The sequence below is a fragment of the Phocoena sinus genome, chromosome 4 (assembly GCF_008692025.1).
Source record: "Phocoena sinus isolate mPhoSin1 chromosome 4, mPhoSin1.pri, whole genome shotgun sequence".
NCBI lineage: Eukaryota > Metazoa > Chordata > Mammalia > Artiodactyla > Phocoenidae > Phocoena > Phocoena sinus.
Genome location: NC_045766.1, coordinates 48,278,445 through 48,292,202, shown reverse-complemented (window position 1 = coordinate 48,292,202; position 13,758 = coordinate 48,278,445). Strand labels below are relative to the sequence as shown.

General features: G+C 36.3%; 1 protein-coding gene across 9 annotated transcripts in view; it reads right to left on the bottom strand.

Annotated features, from left to right (window-relative positions):
• Nucleotides 1-4,515: 4,515 nt before the first annotated feature.
• PRKCI (protein kinase C iota) overlaps nucleotides 4,516-13,758 on the bottom strand; it is a 100,637-nt gene continuing 91,394 nt past the window's right edge. For 7 of the 9 annotated variants that reach the window (XM_032630681.1, XM_032630680.1, XM_032630679.1 and 4 more), the window contains 5 exons: nucleotides 13,098-13,223; nucleotides 11,867-11,946; nucleotides 10,038-10,127; nucleotides 9,546-9,661; nucleotides 4,938-7,368 (listed from right to left, as the gene is read on the bottom strand). In XM_032630681.1, coding sequence (XP_032486572.1) covers nucleotides 7,281-7,368; nucleotides 9,546-9,661; nucleotides 10,038-10,127; nucleotides 11,867-11,946; nucleotides 13,098-13,223 — 500 coding nt within the window. In that variant the 3' untranslated portion in view covers nucleotides 4,938-7,280. Of the gene's footprint in view, nucleotides 7,369-9,545; nucleotides 9,662-10,037; nucleotides 10,128-11,866; nucleotides 11,947-13,097; nucleotides 13,224-13,758 lie in introns of all 9 variants that reach the window. The other 2 variants (XM_032630677.1, XM_032630678.1) reach the window with 2 other exon arrangements.

Here is a 13,758-nt window from a genome sequence, read left to right as displayed (position 1 = left end):
GCCATCAAGGAGTTAGCCAGAGAGAGTTTGAAGAACGGCATTAATTAGCTGTGTGTAATTTCTCAGGAGACAGAATTTGGAGCAAATGTTATATAACTGTCTTGAGAGACAATAGGTACTGGAATCACATGGGCCTTGACTGAGCAAGGTTACTTAACCTCCCTAAAACTCCATTTTCCCCCCACCAGTTGAATGGTAATAATAGTACATATTAATAAGGCTAGTGGATTAAATTCTCTGAATTTAACTTGAGACCACCTGAGGTGCTAGTCTCAGGTCTTGCCTACACAGACTTCAGTTCAGTAGCCCTGAGATGGGAGACAGCCACGGGACTGTTAGGATTAAATGAGACGTCTGTGAAATGTTTGGCACGTGCCTGGCCCATGTCAGCTATTAAAATCCATAAATACTATTTCTATTTGGGTGGACCCAACAGTGAGGAGCAACTTTCTTTGGGAAACTTAACCTCCTTTGGCATCACTGAAAATCAGATAGAAATAAAAGTCACGAGGCCTCATCATAAGTTCAATCTTTCACCTCTGTTTTGAGATACAAAAAGGAATTTTTTTCTCTTTCCTTTATTTCTATCACTATAGAAATTTGGAAAAATATATTTACCTATTCCCCATTTTTTGGTAAAATGTTTTAAAATCTTTATTGAAGTATAGTGGTACAATATAAGTTATAGATGTACAATATAGTGATTCACAATTTTTAAAGGTTATAGTCTACTTATAGTTATTATAAAATATTGGCTATATTCCCCACGTTGTACAATATATCCTTGTAGCTTATTTTGTACCTAATAGTTTGTATCTCTTAATACAAATACCCTGATATTGCCCCTTCCCCCTTCCCTCTTCCCACCGGTAACCACTAGCTTGTTCACGTTATACTGCATATATATCACTTGTATTTGGAATCTAAAAAGTACAACAAACTAGTGCATATAACAAAAAAGAAGCAGGCTCACAAAAAGGAATTCTTATACTTTGAAGAATACTTTGTAAGTGGACAGATTTCATACTTCCTAGCTGCTCTATCAAGTTACAATGTGCAGATTATAAAATGGTGTCAGTAACACAACAAATCTAAAAATTTGTTGATGAAAAACCTGTGAAGGAGAAGGTGTGAGGTTGTTTAGTGCAGCTCACAGCACATTGTAGAGTTATTTTGGGCAATGAAGTAAATGACTGCCTGAAACTGAAGCATGCTGGAAATTAATGTTCAGTGCAATCAGCAGGAAAATGTCTTTCCTTGGCAAACTGATGTTTTCAACTATTTACATCCAGTACAAAAGTGTTTAGTGTTTGTTAAATAGCAACACAGTCAAAACTTGCCTGAAATCATGTTTTTAATGGATACTCTGAGGGTCTACAAACATTCATGGGTTAAACCTGTGATACCATGCAATAACTGATATAGAAAGTTCCACAACTAAAGCATGTGGGCAATGTCTTGCATTTTGTTTTAATTGAATTCTTCTATAGTTAAGTGACCAAAATCAGCCCTGGTTTTATTTTCAGCTAAAGGTATCCTTCACAGATGGAAAACTGCCCAGACTGCATGAAGTGTGACATGACTAGACGCTTGCTTGATATATCTATCCCCAGTGCCCGGCACATAGTAGGTCCTAATTTGTTTTGAATAAATATGGAAGGTCTAACACCCTGAAGAGTCAAAGAAGGCAAAGCAGTTCTATGACAATTTGCCAGACTCCCAGATAACTGTAAATTCAAAACACACATGATAAGCACTGATGAAATCCTGGAACCTCTTGGTAACCGGCTTGTAGAGAATATACTGCCTTCTCCAGAGGGCGAAAGTGCTGGTAAGTCTGACCTTCATTACAGCAAGAGACTGGCCCCTGGTGGTGATGAAGTGGATGGAATCTCCATTCTGAGACAGAACCATATACGCTATCTCCCATTTCCACATTTTTCAGACCTCACTACTTGGGGGAGAATGTTAATTTTTATTTTAATCATAGGAAATATCCCCTACCTCAAAGGATAACACACACACCGACTTTTTTTCTTTTAAACCTAAGCCAACTTTTCCTTGTATCATAAAAAAATTCCTTACAATAAAACTTTTCCAAATCCTGTAGGATCAGCATAGTACTGGACACATTACATAGCCTTCAATAAACGTATGAAATAAAAATTTAAACTTAAAGAAGGGAATAATAATGTAGCAAAGTATCCTCATTAACATAGATTCAGATTTCTTCATTAAAATATTGTTTCAAATTGAGTAAACTTTCAAATGACGCACAAGTGCACATACTTTCATGATCTTTAAATTTAAAAATCTAACTTTTAAATAAAAATCAAGAGTGCCTAGAAAAAAATTTTACTTAGAAATTTACCTTAGAAAAATATTTTCACTTACTTCATAGTAAATATACTATGAATAACGTAAAAAGTCACGAAGTATAACCACCCACGTTGCAGACAGTTTACATCATGGAAGGTTTAAATCTGGTTACGTGGCACTACTTCTAGAAAATTTTACTTAGAAATTTACCTTAGAAAAAAATTTTGCTTGAAAAAAATTTTCCTGGTAAAAGAGCCCCGCCTCTACCAGCAAAGGGTCCTTTCTTACACAATGAGGATTTGTCTCTGACCTGTTAACTGTCAATAAAAACTTGAGCTAAAGCTCTCTCAAGTCTAGTGAACACATCTGGCATGGAGTTGAACTTGCGGATAGCCTGTAAAAGATCACACGGAACAGCTACTTAATCCTTAGAAGAATTGTAATTCCATTTTCTTCAGTAAAAATGTTAAAAATAGTAATTGGAGTAAAAATACAGTGTTAATGCCAGTAAGGCACAAATTGCTACATAAAGGTGAACTGCACTGCCACATTTCAAGCCAAAAATCACTCTCAAATTCTGAGCTGGGTTCCTCTTAGTTATAAATTTCAGAGATGAACGGTACAAAATCTAATCTAAGCAGGAGCATCTGATAATTTTCTCTCCCATGTCCATGTAAATTCCAATTCATATTTCTGAGCAGAAAAGCCAAAAACAATCTTATATATTAACCTTATATATAGTATATCTAGTATAGTATATACTGTGTGTGTGCGTGTGTGTGTATATAGAAATATCTAAGATTTTATTATGTACATATGAATTCTTAAAGCTTTTTGCAATCTACCATAAATCTAAAAAAATGTATAGCATGGATCAATTATATATGAATATCAAGTAAAATGCATACAAGTTTCACTGGTAAACCTGTAACCTAACATGGCCACATCATGTATATTTTTCTGCATTTATTTGGCTCTTATCACTGGACTATTTCCTGTGGAGACAATCATCTTTCTGAGTATGTCCGTTCTCTATCTTGAATATCAAGGGCAGAGATTCTGTCTTTTTATTAGCCTTATTTAGCACCATGAACATTCTGGGACAATAAACTTTGGATACAAAGTACTCAGACTATCTGGGTCTTAACTGATACCTTAAGTCCTAGTGGATAGGAGGGTAAATCCATGAAGGGAGACCATCACATATACCAAATGACTTGCTGTTGGGTGTTATCCAGAAACCAACCTGTTGGATTTTAAAGATTGGAGATTGACTTTCTCTCTCAGGGAGAAACTGGTTGCCCTATTGAATGCAAAATTTCCCTAAAGCTTCAAACTCCTCTTTGGATTCTGTTTTGGGATTTTATTAACACAAAGAAAACAACCAAATTTATGATTTGGTACAGGGGATATTAGGATAAAATAATAGAGAAGACACAGGAGATCAGTCTTTGGTGGTTTTAATATACAGGCTCTAGCTCTCTGACAAGGCAATTAAGAAAAAAGTAAAAGCACTTAAGATTTCATTCTCCTTGGAAAGGAAAGGAAAGGCTTAAGTAATGGTAAAGAGGTTTGTAAGTGTGGGATACCAGGCTCATGCCTGTTTATATACGGACACTAGCTACAATTGAGAAAGGAGAAGTTCTGGAACTCTATAATACATCACTGTAGAACATACTGTTCTGCATCTGTTTAAATTTGGTTCAGTTTTAAAACTAGTTAAAATGTTCTCTCTTCAGCTGATTTTTTACTAATTTGTTTTCCAACATAAGAGATATAGAGGGGTGAGTTTAAAAATACACTGAACAGGGCTTCCCTGGTGGTTCAGTGGTTGGGGGTCCGCCTGCCGATGCAGGGGACCCGGGTTCGTGCTCCGGCCCGGGAAGATCCCACATGCCGCGGAGTGGCTGGGCCCGTGAGCCATGGCCACTGAGCCTGCGCGTCCGGAGCCTGTGCTCCACAACGGGAGAGGCCACAACAGCGAGAGGCCCGCGTACCGCAAAAAAAAAAAAAAAATACACTGAACAATATTTTATGAGTAGATGTCTACAATATGGCATCAGAACTACCAGTGTTGCTTTAAGTACAGCAAAATTCCAAACTCTAAAATTTTCATTTTTCTTCTTGAACAAATTTTGATATGCCTTTATTCTTTCACAAAACTCTGGTATGCTACATATTAAACATGTTCCAATCTTGATGAGTATTAAACATTTTATTTAAAGATTTGAAAGTAAAAAAAAAAGGTACAAATACAGATCACATTATACCAAGGCAGTATTCTACATGACAAAAATCAAAACAAAACAAAATTTTAAAAGTAAATGTACAGGTACCAAACAAGCATAATACCTGATATGCATTTCAGGCTGCATACACATAGAATGATCTGACCACATACATGCTTATACAAAATAAATTTTTTCTTAGAACACCAAAATTCCAACCATTCTGTCAACTGCCTTAGTCCCCTGGTGAGTAATCTGAAACAACTTCTATGTAATATAAAAAGAATTGGCATGGCACATAAGGACTACAAAAAGCAGAATACAATTTAAAACATATTTGTAATTCAATTCTGTATAAAATATACACAGTAAATCTTATTAGTTTTTAAAAAAAAAAATATTTTAAAAAAGGCCACCCTGAATAATGGTTAAAACGTCATCACAGAAAAATGTTTCATCATTTGTAACATTGATAGAAAACTGATGGATTTTTTTTTTAGAAGATATCTAACTTGAAGAAGTCATTTACTCAAAACTTACTTAAAATTGTAGATAAGATAGTAACTGTGCACCCCTTCTCAAAATGTTTTATCATGAATACTCTAATATGTAACTAAGGACAAACTAAAAGAAAAACTCAAAAAAATGTTTCTCAGGCTTCCCTGGTGGCGCAGTGGTTGAGAGTCCACCTGCCGATGCAGGGGACACGGGTTCGTGCCCCTGTCCGCCGCGGAGTGGCTGGGCCCGTGAGCCATGGCCGCTGAGCCTGCGCGTCCGGAGCCTGTGTTCCGCAACGGGAGAGGCCACAGCAGTGAGAGGCCCGCGTACCGCAAAAAAAAAAAAAAAAAAAATGTTTCTCAAAATGAGATCCAAAGACCCAACAGAATTCTAAGGCAGGCCCAGTAATGTGCATATTAAACACACTTACTATGTGATTAGTCCACATTCTAAAACTTGAGAACGAATGCCCTAAGGGAAACAGTACCACTTAAAAGCAAGATGATAAACATATTTCTGATATGTCAAAAATTTCTATAAATTTATGATTTGAAGTGAATATTGCTTTTTGTTTTCAAACAAGTTTCAGGTCTTAAGAGAAACATACATACCTCTTAAATAAACATGTAAATTATATAAACATTTCCTTGGAGGTTTTCATTGCTTTCAGACATAGCTATTCAAAGAAAAGAGAGTACATGGCCAGAAACTTTGGAAAAATTACATTTCAAATGAAATGCAGCATCCCCGTGCCCCCCAAAAAGAGGTAATTTAATAAATGCCTACATATTTTAAATCATTCTAAATTTAAGACTAGATAGCTTTCCTAAAAGTTATATTTTACTAAGATTGGACAATTATAAGCAATTTAAATGATCATGGTTATTTTTTAAGTCCCTTTTCATAAAAAAGTTAAAAATAAACAACAGAAGGATGCTATCATTGGCATCCCTTTAAATAATAAATTGTTAAACACTAATATTAATAAAAAATAATCTGAAGAACTCTGCCCCTGAAATGTATTCTACTCTGATTACATGTGTTGCCTACTTAACAAAAACTCACTTATGGAGCTGGAACTGTGATAAGTGTGAGTGTACGTGCATATCCTGAAGATTTATTCATGTTTACTTTATTATTTTTTCTTGCGTTTCATTGAAGACTCCACAAAAAGGATCCGAAAGTATGGATAATGTGGTTTGGGGAAGAAACAAGCATGGTTCAGACACTATTTGGAAGATAAATTATTTTCCTGTATACTGACTTACAAGGAAAAAATAATATACATTCTGTGTCCACAGGATAATGGAATGCTTTTACATTTGGTAGCAAGTGAATGCTTCCTTATTATTTAATTCAAATCACAAAAAGCGACTGTGAGATTTACTGTCCAATAAGAAATAAATATTACCATTGCACTTTTCTGTATCTATTTTAAGTTTCTATTTTTTCCTTTTTATATACTGAGAAGTGTTCCATCTAACTGCATCCTGGGTTCTTTGAACTATATTTATTAACACTCCAGTTAAAGTTCCCACTACAGGGACAAGCTCAGACACTAACCCCGTAACATACTAAAGAAATCACTTGAATCAGTTTTTCAAAAACAGCTAACGATTTGGAATCTGATTCTTGATAAAATGTGCCTATTTTCCTCAAGGAGAATCTGTATTCCCTCATTCTAAGCAAGCAACATCTTTTATTACCAATTTATAATTGTTGCCTTAGAAATCAATAATTTAATTTGCTAAAGCAATGATAAAATTTACAGCTGAATTTTTAAACACATAGAACTCAGAAAGTAATAGGTAATATAACAAGTTGTATTTCGCATTACTCTTTTATTCCAAAATTAAACACTTAAATGACTTCATGAGTATGACAAAAATCAGGGGAGGCTTATGATGTAATCCCACCATGTGCCTTGATGCAACAGATAATCTTTTTAGTCAGTACTTCTTTTAAACAAAAAAAGACAACTTTGTTATTCATCAGTAGGTTGCTGGATTACCAGTGTAACTAAATTTTGACATGATTGTCTGCAAAGTAGTTTCATTTTTTTCCCATAGTTAAACTTAGATGTAATAATTGACTCTTACAGTCAACAATAGAATATACTGAGTGCTTTTCTTGCAGGTGAAAAATATAAAATGGTTCTTTGCATCCAGGTTGGTAACAAGTTTATCCATGCACTAAATGGCAACACAAGCAAAATGCATAGTTGAGAAAGGAGGATCAGACACATTCTTCTGCAGACATCAAAAGAGGATTAATGTACTCAAAACCTTCAAATTCAGACTGATCGATCTTCCTCACAATGTCACTGTTGAAAGAAAAATAATTTTCATCATCAAGATTTCTTTGATTTTTTACTTAAATGGAAAAAGAAGATTAAAAAATTAAAAATAAGGCTAATTTATATAAGTGATAGGGGGGAAATCTACAAGTTTTTAGATTAACCGCAAAACATTTTCTAGAAGAATCAGGAATGTTGAAAATCAAAAAAGACTAATAATCCCACGAGCAAGTTTAGAACCAAAAAGTAGTCCAAAACTGAAGACTGGGAATAAACAAGGTACAAATTGTCATAATCCTAGGTAATCTTAACTTTTGACCTCAACGACATTCATAATTTAACATCCAGGTCTGTATTAGGGTGCAGTGTAGTAGTCACCTCAACAGCCAGATGGCAGATGGTGAAGAGAAGGCCGAGAGGAAGTTAACCAAAATGAAAGACAAGAGGAAGAAGAACACTGAGAGACCTGGAAGGAGGAAGGGCCACCACAGGGAGGCAGTGGGTCACAGGGAGCAGAGAGGCTGGCATTCTGCTACACTGGGCTCCTAGCTTAATTCACAAGAGTATTTCAATCAAATATTTTACTACTTAAATGTTCGTACCGGGGCTTCCCTGGTGGCGCAGTGGTTGAGAGTCTGCCTGCCAATGCAGGGACACGGGTTCGGGCCCTGGTCTGGGAAGATCCCACATGCCGCGGAGCAACTAAGCCCGTGAGCCACAACTACTGAGCCTGCGCGTCTGGAGCTTGTGCTCCGCAACAAGAGAGGCCACGACAGTGAGAGGCCTGTGCACCATGATGAAGAGTGGCCCCCGCTCACCGCAACTAGAGAAAGCCCTCACACACAAACGAAGACCCAACACGGCCAAAAATAAAATAAATAAATGAATAAAAATTTAAAAAGCTAAAAAAAAAAAAGCTTTAAAATTGAGAAATTAAGAAGTCAATTCAACCTTCAACAGGTGAAAAAGCGGGTTAAATTGTAAGAGGTTAAAGTGTTGGCAGCAAGAAAGTGTAAGATAATCAATGTTGACTACTCTGAAGGAATTGAACAGAGATGGTGCTTATTTATTTTTCTTTTACCATAAGCATCTATTAACTATTTTTGAAAAAGCTCGAAGATGAAAGGAAAATGAGAAAAAAATGTGGTGGTTCAAAAAAGTGGAAAAAATTAGGACATTTGAACATGTTTATAAGTAGAGGGAAAGAAGCTGGAAAAGAGACGTTAAGGAAGGTAGAGTAGTGGAGATAACTAACAAAAAGGAACCCTGGAGGAAAAGGGGAGAGTACCCCTTGCCTTCCAAGAACCGGGAAGAAGCAAAAGCTTGGGAAGAGTTAGAGAGCAATTCTGAGATGCAAGGTGGTCTGGTGACAGCTGGAAAGGGAGCAAGCTCACAGCAGAGAGGTCTCAATCCTGGCAGTCAACTCAAGGCAAGGTTAATGCATTTAGAGTGATGAAGGCAGGGGTAGGACTGAAGGCTTCTAAAATGTAGAGATAGTTTAGAACAGCTGCAGTGAGGAACGTGATAAGAACTAACAAGATGTAAAAGTAAAGTGACTGCCAAGCAGAAAGGGCTTTATGAGATGAGAGAATGAATCTGTAATGACAGGTGAAGGATCAAATATCCCCAAGTTATTCTAAACTTTAAAAGATACAACATAAACACAAAAAGTATGTCAGATCACTGCTGCCTGGACTTGATATGTTGATGTAATCTTTTAAAAAAGTAATTTGGCAATACATATCAAGAGCTTTAAAAATTTTGCACCCTTTGACCTAATGCCCCGTCTAGGAATCTATCTTAAGGTAATACTCAGGAACTCAAAGATGGTCATCAACAAAATGGGAAACAGTGCAGTGGAGTGGAAAGAGCACAGGCCTTAGTCAGACTTGGGTTTGAATCCTGGCTCTGCCACCTCATAGCTGCATAACTTTGCTTAACCTCTCTGAGCCTTGGTTTCCTCATCTGTAAAACGAAGATGATGACAACTAGGTTTACAAGGTTGTTGTGAGAATTAGAGATAATACACGTAAAGCAAAGAAGAAAATGACAATTACTGTTTTTATAATTGTGTAATTCAAACATCCCATAACTGAACGATTAGATAAAATACAGCATAATCTGATAATGAAACACTGTGTAGCCATTAAAAATGGGACTTCCAAAGAACTTTAAAAATATTTTCAGTCTATAGAACTACTTACTCATCATCTGGAGTGAGCTGGACAGGTTCATTAGTAAACTGAGAATCAAAGTTGTCCAAACCAAATTCCCCAGAAATATTTGGTTTAAAGGGAGGTACCACCTGCTTTTGCTCCATCTAGAAAAGACATAGTGGATGACAGCTCAAGCCTGCATTCTTAGAAATATTCCACCTCTACATTTCTCCTCTGTCCTCAGATATTTCCCAGTCTTATTAAAATGAGTCCCTAGGCATTGTTCTACAATATTCACAATGATGGAAATAATTTACAAATCTGAACATTGATGCAGGCCTCAATAATATTACAACCTGCTCCATTAAATTAATGTTCTAAGCTTTTACTGTTTCAAAAGCTTTTTTAAAAGCACTGAAGACAGTGGTTTTAAATTATTTAAGCTGTGATATACTAGTTTTTCAATATTCTTTTAAGTTAATAAATTTTGGCCCAAGAAAATAATGAAACCTAATATATTAAACAGTCCAATTTACATACCATATCCCAATCAACATTTCGGAAGAATGGGTGTCCCTGAATATCAGCAAATCCTGTTTGAGGATGACAACCCAATCGTTCCTTTGGGTCCTATGGTGGAAAGAAATGTTTCAAGAACTGGGTGAATATCCTGCTTTAGAATAAATCATCTTTGTGACCTGTGTTTTGTGTCTATTATATGATACCTTTATGTCTGAACTCAGAATGGTCTACCTTTCTTTTCTAGAAAGTGCAACACTAGATACTCAAATGAGCATCTGAAGCTTGTGACAAGTAAGATTTCTTCATGGCTCTCTCTCCAGCTATCCTTGTAATTCAAGTGGAGAGATGTCGCCACACCCTGCTAAAGAAAAATGGGAGGAAAAAGAACAGCAGAATCAACTGGGCAGCATCCAGCTCTTTCTTTCACATGGGTTAGAGCGATAGTCAAAATATGCAAACCCCCAAACTTCACAAGTTTGTTTTTTAGCTCAATTTAAAAGCCCTATGCCCAATTACAACAACCATAATCTGTGTATAGCTCAACAATACAACCATTATTTGAATCAATGGACTGAGAAGCGGCCTGCAACTTATAAAATTATCACGAATGAGAACATGTTCCCATTTCTCTTTGCAGTAAAAGGCATTTTGTTTCGCATATTGACACTTCTCACCTTCACTTTTCACTGTGTTAAAGCTTAGGTTTCCAGTTTAAATCTTTCCTCACATAAAATACTCATTTATAACAGGCTTGAATTTCTTATTTTATTAAAATTCATCATTATCTTATCTATTTACCTTAGAAAATACATGCAGGGCTTCCCTGGTGGCGCAGCGGTTAAGAATCCGCCTGCCACTGCAGGGGACACGGGTTTGAGCCCTGGTCCGGGAAGATTCCACATGCCATGGAGCAACTAAGCCCTTGCGCCACAACTACTGAGCCCGCAAGCCACAACTACTGAGGCCCGTGCTCCTAGAGCCCGTGCTCTGCAACAAGAGAAGCCACCGCAATGAGAAGCCCATGCACTGCAACAGAGTAGCCCCCATTCGCTGCAACCAGGGAAAAGCCCACGCAGCAATGAAGACCCAACACAGACAAAAATTAAAAAATAAATAAAATTTATAAAAAAAGAAGAAGTAGATTGGTGGTAGAGAGAGGGCTCTTTAAATAAATAAATGCATATCAGCCTACTTTCTACCTACCATTTATTTAAAATAATATTTTAACGTAAGAATTGGAAAATTGGTTGGTGTGGAAAAAACCTACACATTTGGTGTTAGAAGTGTTATGAGTAAAGATAGTTCAGAATCGTAATCTTAGATAGATCCTAAAACTCTTCTAGCCTACCAACTGCAACAAACAACAGAATTTTCAGATGTTCAGATTTTTTAAAGCGCCAATGATAGCATTTCATTTCTTCTGAATATTATCTAATTATAGGGTTGTGATATGAGAATTTGTAGGGAACACTACTGCACTAAGTGCTCAATAAGTTAAGACATTCTATGAATAATAATCTAAAGAAAACTGAAAAACAGAGCTGAAAGTACAATTGAGGCTATCCCCAGAGATGCAATTTTTCCCTGAGTACATGGTATTTTTCATTTACATTAAAAACACCATGTGTAATATAAAGCTGGGGGTAAATTATATTGGCAAAATGGAAAGAACACCTCACCTCAGGATCTAATTCTGTCAACCTACTCTTTGCTGAAGAGACAAGCTCCAGATCTAACTGAAAAATTACATACTCTGATGTTTTGGAATTTTACGTTGCCTGAACCTCTCCTTACCAGCTTCATTTGTATAGAGATAAATCACTAGAGATTTTATACACAATTTATACCTTGTTGAGGAAGCTCTTCAGGACACTTGCGGCTTTTACAGACAAAGAACGTGGTATGCGAATTTGTTTTTCCAAAATAACTAGAAAGATAAAATTTACGGCATTATATTTAACTTTTACAGGGCTTTAATCTTTATATTTTTATTATGAGGTATTTAAGGAATTCTAGCAGAAAAAAACAAAGACATTACATACACTACCTAAGCGTCCTGTGTACTTTCCCAGTCCCATTCCTCTCCTTCCTTCTCAGAGACAGCCTCTATCTACTCTGAACAGTTTTTATCATTATATGCATATGTTTTATTCTTTGACTACCTTACCTTACTTTCCTCATCTGTAAAATTGGAATAAAAATAATACCTGATTCACTGGGGTGTTATGAGGTTTAAATGAGTTAGTATCTGTAAAATGTGTGGCACGTATTACTAAATTCGATTTTATTAGACGTTGCCAAATTATTCTCCAAAGCTGTTTTGTCCATTTTCACTCCTGCCACCAGAGTTCCAGTTGCTCCATATCCTCACCAGCACTAATATTATCAGACTTTAAAGTTTTTGCCAAATGTGTAGGTAGAAAATGGTAGCTCATTAATATTTTCATGTGCACACCCCTAATTAGCAGTGAGGTTGAACGTCTTTCCATATATTCCACAGTCAGCTGGATTTCCTATGACATGAAATATCCATTCATTTCCTGTGACGGCCTTAATTATGAAATGTAGAATTTTATGGCAGTCTTCGCACTTCTTTGGACTGTGTGTTGGTTGGGGAGGGGTCCTTGCGCTTGTCTGCTTGTTTCTGTTCTGTTCAATTCTTTGTATTTCCAATTGTGGGGCTTTTTTCTTCACCTTTTGATCCCTCTTATCTTCTTGGTACTCTACTTTTTCCCCATATTTCTGTTGGACTTATGCATTCAGCCTTGTGGTCCAGGTGAAAAGACTGTCCTCTCCAGCTACACAATTCTTTCCTCCAATCTCTGTGATGTACAATCTGAAGGAACCTCTTTGTTATGATTTTGAGTATGAGAAGGTAACTGGCAAATGTGAACAGACTAAGAGGTAGGAAGGATAGATCAAAACAACAATAAAAACAAACTCAAAGCCTCACGTGTTAAGGACTATATTGTCCAGATTATTCTCCTCTTTCTTACTCAAAGTAATAACTTGAGCCATCCTCATTCATGTCTAGAATAGATTATTCACAGTGAATCTCTGTAAAACACTGCAAATTACCTTGAAAAAGATAATCCTCTGTGTTTTGATCAGGGTTATCAGAGCTCCCAACAATATCAAATGGAGACCTTCCTGCCATCATCTCAAACATTAGTACTCCAAGAGCCCACCAGTCGACGCTGAAACCTTCAAAAAGAAATTTTAAAGCAACAAATTATCCATTCTGCATTCTAAAAAGTCAGTAATTTGAGATTCATTTTATTACATAATAAAAAAATAAACATAATTAAATAGTAAACTCGAAATGTATTACAACTATCATGGTAGGCATCGAGGATTATAGGAATATTTCACTTAACAAAAAGGGGAGGTACCTAAAAGATAACTTTAAAAATAAAATATGGAAAATGGAACATAAGTTTCGCTTCCCAAATATGTCTGTAATTCAGACTCATAGCCTGTATCTAATATTTTGTTTTGAGGATATAATGAAATTGTATTTGAGAATAACCTTCCTTGATCTGAAACGGGATCTTCTGCTAGCTGACTAAAGATCCTTGAAGGACTTTGGAACCGGATTATGAGCAGCTATCAGAAATACCCATCCTCCTTTACAGCTGCTGGAATTAAAGGGCCAGAACCCAAAGGGTCAAATGTTTTCTTGAGATAAACATATCCTCTGGTTCCTGGCAAGCAGGCAATCTTTCCTCCATCTTTCAGA